This window comes from Orycteropus afer, unplaced genomic scaffold (genome assembly GCF_000298275.1).
Source record: "Orycteropus afer afer isolate SDZICR_OR568_19922 unplaced genomic scaffold, OryAfe1.0 scaffold00694, whole genome shotgun sequence".
Taxonomy (NCBI): domain Eukaryota; kingdom Metazoa; phylum Chordata; class Mammalia; order Tubulidentata; family Orycteropodidae; genus Orycteropus; species Orycteropus afer.
The window spans coordinates 359,844-369,732 of NW_006922281.1; the positions used below are offsets into that span (position 1 = coordinate 359,844).

General features: G+C 54.5%; 1 protein-coding gene across 1 annotated transcript in view; it reads right to left on the bottom strand.

Moving 5' to 3' along the window:
* Window positions 1–622: 622 nt before the first annotated feature.
* The window catches only part of ZNF274 (zinc finger protein 274), a 25,447-nt gene continuing 16,180 nt past the window's right edge, over window positions 623–9,889 (bottom strand). The window contains exons 5-8 of the mRNA XM_042783139.1: window positions 9,408–9,739; window positions 6,537–6,640; window positions 4,862–4,988; window positions 623–1,521 (exon numbers count right to left, since the gene is read on the bottom strand). Coding sequence (XP_042639073.1) covers window positions 623–1,521; window positions 4,862–4,988; window positions 6,537–6,640; window positions 9,408–9,739 — 1,462 coding nt within the window. The remainder of the gene's footprint in view (window positions 1,522–4,861; window positions 4,989–6,536; window positions 6,641–9,407; window positions 9,740–9,889) is intronic.

The following is a 9,889-nucleotide window of genomic DNA, read 5'->3' on the forward strand; positions in this document are numbered from 1 at the left end:
GCCCTGCTGGCAAAATGGTTAAAGCATTCAGCTGCTTATCAAAAGATCTGCAGTTCGAGCTTACTTTGCTCTATGCAAAGTAAGGCAGTAGGCTTCTGTGAAGATTGACAGCCTTGGAGACCCTGTGGGGCAGTTCCACTCTGTCCTCTAGGGGCGCTGTGAGTCAGAATCCACAATGGGTCTGGTTAGGTATTCTAAACAAATAATTACCATGATGATATTTCAATTAAATCACCGTGTCAGGGGAGCAACTACACAGATTCTGCCACAGAAGAGATGTGAGTGGTTCATTTACCTGCGGTCCATTTCAGTCCTTGTCCATATGCATAAATCCTTTACCAGAGACACGGCTATCAGTGCACACAATACTTGGTACCTGGCTTTTGAAAATTATAATAATATTAACCTTTTCAGGCTTCATTCATTTCACCACTATCGACCAAATGAATCAATTAACAGATGGCTGACGGTAAGTCAACTGACTGGAAAACAAGTTAAACTGTCATTCCTACCACTGCACTCAGGACCACCACCTCCCCTCGGCGCTGTTCACTCCCTGGCGGCCCGCTGGTCTTGGGCGTAGGCCAGAGGGCAGCGACCAAGGCAAAGCGGCCCCCGCAGCTCACAGCAGCTTCCTCTTGGTCTTCTTCTTGGCCAGCTCCCTGTTGTGCGTCCTCTGGTGCCCGATGAGGTGCGAGCTCTGGTTGAAGGCCTGCCCGCACTTGGCGCACACATAGGGGCGCTCCCCAGTGTGAGTCCTCTGGTGCCTGACGAGGTGCGAGCTTTGGCGGAAGGCTTTGCCACAGTCCCTGCATGGATAGGGCTTGGCGCCAGTGTGAGTCCTCAGGTGCTGGAAGATGGCTGAGCGATCATTGAAGGCACGCCCGCACTCGCGACACTTGAATGGTTTCTCTCCAGTGTGGATCCTCTGGTGCTGCGTGAGGGAGGAGCTCTGGATGAATGCTTTCCCGCACTCCTGGCACACAAAGGGTCTGTCTCCTATGTGGATCTTCTTATGCACAGAGAAGTACTTGGGGTTCCGCAGGGTCTTGCCACACTCGCTGCAGCGACAGTGGGGGCTCTCCTTGTGGATCCTTGTGAATGTGATATGTTGTGCGCTCCGGCCACAGGTGGGCCCGCTGCCACCGCCATCCTTGGCTTTGCCCAGGTTACCACTGTTTGGGTGTGTTTTCACCCGTGGCTCATGTTTTGTGCTCCTTGCCTGAGGGCCAGGCTTGCGTACACGCTTTGCAACCGGAGTTTTCTGGGGTGGAATAGGGCCTGTGCGGACCCCAGTGCTGGCCCTGGCCTGGGGGCTCTCACAGCTCTCCTCCTGAGCACACCTCACTTGTTTCCCAGCCGTGTCCTGGACTCCTGAGACCTCATCCTGCAAGATGTCTCCTGAGGAGGCCGCGGGGCCACCTCCTGAGGAGTTGTCCTCCTCTAGGCTTGGGGCTGGCTCTTCTGCAGAAACATCAGCTGTGGGCGTTAACTCTTTGCTTTCCAGTGTTGTTTCCCATCCTGAAAGAGAGCCAAGAGGCATGGACACCAGAGTGAGGCGGTGCCAGGAGGGGTGGACAGCATGATGGCGTGATCACGTGGGGATGGGGGAATCCACACTGTGAATGCATTTCATGCAGCTGCATGGTTCAATTTAAAGTGGCAAATTTTGTTACATGTACTGTACCACAAGGAGCTCTGGTGGCATAGTGGTTAAAGCATTGGGCTGCTAACAAAAAGGCTGATGGTTCATACATACCAGCTGCTCCATGGGACAAAGACAAGCAGTCTGCTTCTGTGAAGATTGACAGCCTTGGAGACCCTGTGGGGCAGTTCCACTCTGTCCTCTAGGGGCACTGTGTGTCAGAATCCACAGTGGGTTTGGTTTTTGTAAAGACTGACAGCTTTAGAAACCCTATGGGGCAATTCTGTCCTTATAAGGTCACTATGAGTCGGAATCGACTCAATGGTAGTAGGTTTGGCTTTTAGTATTGCACCATACAGCATTAAAAACACAAGAACAAAAAAAAAATCCTAGCTACCCAAAACAAAACCGAAACCCCTGTAAGTCAAGGAGAGACTGAAAAGCAGTGAAGCAGAACAGAGATGGGCAGAGCTCGGTGATGGAGGGGCAGGGGCGGGGCTCCGAGCAGGGAGCCTGGAGATGGAGGGGCAGGGGTGGAGCCCTGGGAGCACGGGAGCACAGGGCACTGACGCCAGAGCACCATGTCCTCTCAAACCCAGGTGACACTAAGTGTGCATCAGGCTCACCACTGCTTTCCACGTTTTCTAGTATATCCTCAGAGTGGATGGCCGACCAGTCCCTCACCAGACCCGAGGCCACCTCTGCCCCTGTGGCTCTCCCATGCAGCTAGGCCCGTGCTGCTTAGAGCCCTGGGTGGAGCAAAGCCCACTCTGCCGGTAACAGCTTTGCCACCCCGACACATTCCATGACTTCTGTGAGCCTGACGTGCCCTGTCTACAAACCCAGAAGGAAAACCCGGAGCTGGCAGTGCTGCTGGGAGGAATGAAAGCTAATGGGATGGAGACAGTACTATGTGTGGCACAGCATACTGTGGGATTAAGAAAATTAGAAAAAAAAAACCAATGAGTCTGAAAAACTATTTGGATTCAGCTTTGGTTCATGACAGCACTGTGATCAATGAGCAGTGCCTGGGGTCTTCAAAGGTGCTAGCAGGCACCCAAAATACAGTAGTTCTCTATTCACCTGGACCAAGACAGGGAGGCAGCGGCTCAGGAACCAGATAAGGAAATGGACTGCAGGGCCAATCACCTCCAGGAACCACTCCATCCTTTGCCATGAGACCAGAAGAAATGGATGGTGCTCCCCTACCATTCCTGAACATTTACATCAAGGCTTTAATAGTTGGCTCTCGATCAGAAAGAGGAAACATGTGGAACAGAACTTCAGATTTTCATTAAGAACCAGACTTACTGGACACAGTAAGACTGGCGGGACTTTGAATCTACTACCAGGAGACAACATCAAGGCCCTGAACTGAGCTCATCCCCTGAATGCACCTTTCAACTGAGGAACAATTTTGCTCCTTCAATAGAGACTTTGGTCATGTCAGAAGGGGCCATTCCCTAGAGAGATACCATGCTTGGTGGAGTGCAGGGTCAGTGAAAGGGGAAGGGGAAGGCCCTGAACGAGATGGACTGGCACAGTGGCCGCAACAGCGGGCTCAGGTATAGCAAGGAGTGTGAGGCTGGCACAGGACTGGGCGGTGAGGGGGCACAGGGTTAGGGAGAGGGTGCCCCAATGGGGGGGATACCCAAAGGGCCCAGACCCTCCGAGGGTGTCAAACGGCCGCCCCTGCAGCTCCTTCCCTACTCCACTCCAGAGAACAGGACACAGGTTCTGGAAAGACCACAGAAGGCCCAGGCCAGGGTGGGCCATCGCAGAAGGCACCCTCAGCCCTCGCCCGCTGGGGCCGTCGTGCAGGGAATTACGTGGTGGGGCCCTCCTAGTGGGTCTTGGTGTCCCTGCCAGATGACTGGGTGGAATTATGCAAATGTCAAGCGCCTGTGCCCACCAAGGAGACTGCAGTTTGTTAGCAATGTGCCCTTGTGGGGGTGGGACCATGCAGATAAGGCATGTGGAACTCCACTGTGCGGATTGGTCGCTTTTGCCATTCTGCTAGGCTGAAAATGAGCCCTCCTAGAGCTCTGGTAGTGTAGTGCCTAAGGCATCTGACTGCTAACCAGAAGGCTGGCGGTTCAAACCCACCAGCCACTCCTCGGAAGGAAGGTCGGGCAATCTACTTCCGTAGCGATACTGCCTCAGAAACCTAAGGAGGATCGCTACAAGTCGGGTCCAACTCGATGGCACATACCAACAACAGAGGAAGAAGTGGGGATCTCAATGCCACCGAGAGAAAAGAGCCAAAGGTGGAGTGAAATGTGTCCTTGGGCCTGAGATCTCTGCACTGGATCTCCTTGGCAGAGATGACCAGATAAGAACCAAGAGGCACAGGACAGAGTGGCTGGCTTGCCATCACATGGAGCGAGAAAGCTGAGTGCCTTTGGGCAGGAGGTTTGCTGGTGAGTGGGGTGCTCTTAGGTGCACCTATCGGCAGAGCTGAAAGAGCTTTGTAACACTTGCCTGAGCAGGGCAGAGAGGCCACGAGCCTGAGAGGTGTGCTTGAGGACACGGTTGGCATGGCTGAGGGGAGACTGTCCCAATGGAAGAATCGTATCCTGAGAGCATTCCTAAACCTGAATTGTAGCCTGTTACTTCCCTAATAAACCCTGTAACCGTGAGCATTGTCTGAGAGTTCTGTGTGGCCAGGGCAACGAATTATCGAATCCAGCAAAGAAGCAAGCAGTGAGCACCATGGGAAGGACGACTGGTGTCAAAATTGGTCACAGGCTGGAGGGTGGTGGCCTGTCTAGCCTCATAGGAAGAAATCTTGGACTGCTGCTGGTGATCCATCTGCCTCCTGTGAAGTTAGAGGTCAGAAGATGCCACCTCCATAAACCCTGCGGTGCTGACGGTCATTCCGTCTCCCTCTTGTGAAGTTAGAGGTCAGAAGATGCCACCTCCATGTCCTTTTTGCAAGCCATAGGCCGACGACAAGAGCTCTGCTAGTGTAGTGCCTAAAGCACTTGACTGCTAACCAGAAGGCTGGCAGTTCAAACCTACCAGCCACTCCTCGGAAGGAAGGTTGAGCAATCTACTTCCGTAGTGATACCGCCTTGGAAACCCGAGGTGGGGATGCTATGAGTCAGGTCCGACTTAACGGCATATAACAACAACAACAGGCCGGCGACACACGATGGACCCGTGAACACACACCCAGTCCTAGCTGGAGGCCCGCGAATCCTAAGAGTGCCTCACCCACAGAGACCAGGTTCCCCAAGGTCTCCAGCATCACATCGCGGTACTCTGTCCTCTGTGTCGGGCCCAGCAGCCTCCACTCCTCTCGACTGAAGTCCACAGCCACGTCCTGGAAGGTCACCATCTCCTGCAACAGCATGCATGGGTCCAGTCAGTACACACCCTGTTCCAACAGCGCCCCAGCTCCACCGAAATCACCTCGTGGCAACAAGCCCAACTCCCACCCGACATCCATCTCCTCTGATAAGCTCCACCACCCTGGAGCCTCCCAATCCCACCAGTACCTGACAAGGCCCACCCCTCCCCAAGCAGATGTCCCCCTGCCACTTGGTGGGACTGGCACTGAACTCCTGCTGCCTCTGTGGGCTCAGAGGCTGCCCCAGGGTGGATCTGTGACCAGTCCTCACAGGGGAGTGGAGCAGGACACTGGGAGGAAGGTCACCTTGCCTGGGAACCCTGAGCCTGAGCTGGAGACGTTTTGTTGCCACGTGGGCAGTACCCGCCTGAGAGTGAAGCTGTGGCGAAGGTAGAACTAGGACCCAGGGCTGAGGAGCAATCCTCCCATCATGCACAGCACCTGGATCCAGCCCTGCCTGAAGCCCACCCCTGCACGACTCCTGTGACTGACACCAGACACGCGCTGCAGCTCACCTGGGCTGCACGCACTCTCTTCTTCTCTTTCCTTGTGGAGAACTTCCAACACATACAAAAGTAACCCCCAGAAGATGACCCACCCTGAGTACCCAGCACTCTGCCTCAACACATGACCAGCCCTGTTCCATCCACCTCTACCCACAGGTTATCCTGAAGCAAGCCCTAGACACTGTACTGCTTCACTCAGCAGCACTGAGAGAGGAGGCCTTGCCTGCTAATGGGGATCTGGCCTCTGGACGCTCCATCTGGCAACTGTCTTGAATCTCCTCTAAGCATGCAGTCCCTCCACTTGCCTCACTGTATCCTTCTTCACAAGCCAGGCCACTTCAGACACCAGCATAGTGCTGAGTGCAGCACTAGAGAGACGACTTGGGGACCCACTGCACAGGCCATCCTGTGACCTAAGCAGAACAAGTGTATGACTGTGGTAGTTAAGGTTATGTGTCAACTTGGCTGGGCCTGGTTTTGAGTAGCTGGGCAGGCTGATTATAGTTACCCCCATGATGAGACTGGCAATCAACTCCATGGTGGAATCTGCTGCAAGCAGCTGAGTGGCTACTTTAGGGATGTGGTCTGCTTCATGTACATGAGGAGAAGCTTTGGAAATTTTGTCTGTAGCTTTTGGCACGCTTGAGTCCCGCGTGTAGCCGAGCTGTCGTTCGGCAGCCTGCCATGCTGTCTGCCAATCCTGGGACTTTCACTGGGCTTGAAACAGTGGCCTGCTGTGTGGTTTGGTGATAGCGGCACTGTGCCATTTTACTGGTTGACCTTGGGTTTGTCAGCCTTAGCAGCCAGCAGCTGCCTGACTGAAGAGATACCTCCAGCTCCAGTGGGCCAGCAACAAGAGGCAGAGCTGAAGCCCAAGGTCAAGGGCCTTTCACCCAGCCCCTAGAGCTGGCACTTGCAACTTGGACTTCTAGCCTTCAAAACCATCAGAGAATAAATCTGTCTGTTCTAAACCACCCCCTGTGGTACTTCTACTAGAGCAGCACTAGAGAACCACTCCGAGGACCCCACTCACCTCGGGCAGCTCCTTCGCAGGACAGTCGGCCACCTCCTCCTCCTTTGCTTTCTCTTGCCAATCAGTGATTTCCAGAGAAGAGCCAGGGCCCTGGGCTGGCAGAGCTGAGGAGGAGCAGGTGGAGGCTTCAGGTAAGGCTGGATCCAGCTTCTATCTCACCAGTATGACCCCCATCCCAGCCTCTCCCAGGCTCACTCAGGCAGAGCAAGGCATGCCCGGCCCGTCTGTCTCACTGTGACCCTGACGGGCTGGTGCACACCTGTATCCTACTGTTACCCCTGAAATCTCCACTCTCACCCTCCCTCAAGTACTAACTCAGACCTCAGCCACTCCAAGACAAACTGCCTCATCTACCCACTCACCCCTGCACCTAGCTGCCTTTCTCCTCCTCAAAGACAAAGCTCCCTGGCCCTCTGAACCCTCTACCGTGTTTTCCTCCCTTCCACTGACCTAGGGAGGCTGGGACCTCCCTCCATCCCCAAGTGGCCTCTGCTCTGGCCTAACCCTGCAGCTCCCTTCCTTTTCCTGACATTTGTCTCTCTGTGGGTGAAATTTACTGAGTCTCCCATACCTGGCGCCCTGCCTCACCCCAGGTCCCTTTCTGGACAAGGCTCCTCACGTTCAGTCTTCCTCATGCATTCCTACACAGCCCACAGACTTCTTACAATGCTGACTCTACCAGGCTATCAAGGGGTCTTGAGGCCTGACCCAGGCTGACCAATCAGGCCACTGAATCCTGTTGGCCACAGCGATAGAATCAATCCACAGCCAGCCAATCTGAGCCAAACAGACTTCTACGGGATCACTTGGGAAAGAGAAACTCCAAGTGGCTTCCAGTGAAGCCAACAGAGGGCAGCAGAGCTGAGAGATGGGAGAGAGGATGAGTCCCTGGATCCAGCTGTGCCAGAAGCCCATCACCCTGGGACTTCTCGGTACAATCTCTTCTAACCTAAGCCCTTCTATATCAGGCTTCCCGCCTCTTACAACTAAGCCCCAACACACATGCTGGCCATAAAATGGAGGCTGGGCTCTCCAGAGGGCCTCTTCCTGCCCTTCCCTGTACATCAGGGAGTTGGTTTTATTCACCCCCAGAGCTTAAACAAGGACAGACCCTCTGACTTTCATCTCATGAGCTCCATCACCGTATCCCTGGCATCTGTATTGTTTCTCATCATTGCTATGTACCCAAACTTGGTGGCTTAAGACACTAGGAACAATCGTCTTCCAAGATGGGCCAGAACTCCAAACTCCCGAAGCTAAAACCAGGACGTCGGCTCTCCTGAAGTCTTGAGGGAAAAGTCTGGTCCTTATCTTTTCCAGCCCTTAAGGGGCTGCTTGGGAGTTCTGGTGGCGTAGTGCCTAAGGCATCTGACTGCTAACCAGAAGGCTGGAGGTTCAAACCCATCAGCCACTCCTTGGAAGAAAGGTTGGGCAATCTACTTCCATAGTGATACCGCCTCGGAAACCCAAGGAGAGGTCATTATGAGTCGGATCTGACTCCACGGCAGTGAGTTTGGTTTTGGGTTTGGAAGGGGCTGCTTAAAAGAGCTCTGATGGTGCAATGGTTAAGTGCTCAGCTGTGAACCAAAAGGCTGGCAGTCTGAATCCACCCAGGGGCTTCGCGGGAGAAAAGACCAGGCAATCTGCTCCTGTCAAGGTCACAGCCTAGGAAACCCTGTGGGGCAGTTCTACGTTGTCACATGGCATCGTCCTGAGCTAGAATCAACTTGTCAGCACCCAATGAGCCCCTAGAGGACAGAGTAGAACTGCCCCACAGGGTTTCCTAAAAAGTGTCCCCTCATCACTGCTACTTCTGCTGCTGGTGTCACAGTCTCCAATTGTGACCCTCTGTGTCCTTCCCAGAAGGACTTCTTTGATGACACTTACCCCAGACCATCAAAGAGAACCTTCAATTCAAAGCCTTACCCTCCCATTCACTCACTCACACGAGAGGCCCATTCTAAACGCCCAACATGTGCCAGGTGAGGCCAGGAACAGAAAGTAACAGTGGGCAACACAAAAGCATTCTACTGTTATCGGGGACCATCGTGTTGACGCCAACTCCTAATGGCCCCATGCTTCTGAGTGATCACCCCACCACTGTGACGTCATCTGCTCGTTGGGCCTCCCTTCTTCCCCACAGCTAAATTCCACTTGGATGCCAGTGCCGGACACAGCAACTTGGCCTCCATGGGCCCTGCCAGTCCCTCCAGTTCCTGTGGACCAGGCATGCCTTGCCTGCACATTTATCTGTCAAACACTGTCTTCTTTCCTGCTCACCTCCAGGCCTTGGAATCACAAAGTCCTTTCTTAATTGCCTCTTTATGTTAAAAACGTAAAAAAAGAAACAACTAAAAAACAAAACCACTTCTCCTGGAGGGTCCTGACCTATGGCGACTGCACGTGTTGCGGGGTGAACTACTCCCCAGGATTTTAGGGAAGCAGACGGCCAGGCCTTCCTTCTGAAGCACTGCTAGGTGGGTTTGAACCACCAGCCTCCAGGTTTGTAGATAAGGGCGGAACTGTCTGGGCCACGCAGGGATCTAACTACCTATGTTCCCTCCACTGAGACCCCGACGCTGGATCGCACCCCACATACACAGCCAGCAACTACAATCGAGTTACCTATTTGCTGCGCTAAGGCAGGTCCCCCTGGAGGGTCTGCTAGAGAAGGCAGTGGTGGGCCCCACCCCAGGGTTCAGCAGCTCTGCATTATGGACTGAACTCTGCCCCACCAAACGTGTGCTGTGAACCCTAACTCCTACGCCTTGGTGCCGACACCCCTGGTGCAGGTGGAGTAGGCAGGGCCCTTCCCTACTGCATCCTCCAGGGGGCTGAGGAGCTGCCCCTCCCCTCTTCCGGCTCACCCACCTTCATCTGCAGATATCCAAGTCACAACCTCCACTAGGGCCGCTGCCTCTTGGCAGTCTGCCGGGTGCTGCGACTCCACCCAAGTCCTAAGCTTTCTGGGCAGTGCACCCAGGAACTGCTCCAGCACCAGCAGCTCCAACATCTGCTCCTTGGAGCGCGCCTCAGGCCGCAGCCACTGGCAGCACAGCTCACGCAGCCGGGCCAAGGCCTGTTGGGGACCCGTGGCCATATGGTAGCGGAATTGCCGGAAGCTCTGGCGAGCGGCCTCAGGGTCCCCCGAATGCTCAGTTGGCTGTGGAGCAGGTTCCTCAGGGAGCTCCGAGCTTAGGCCTTCATCCTCAGCATAGAGGTCTTGGATCTGGCCATGGCAGACGCAGGCCACCTCTTGGGTCAGTGTGAGATCTTCAGGGTCCACTGAATGCTCACTCGGTTGTGCAGTAGGTTCCCCGGGGAGCTCTGAGCTTAGGCCCCTATCCTCAGCA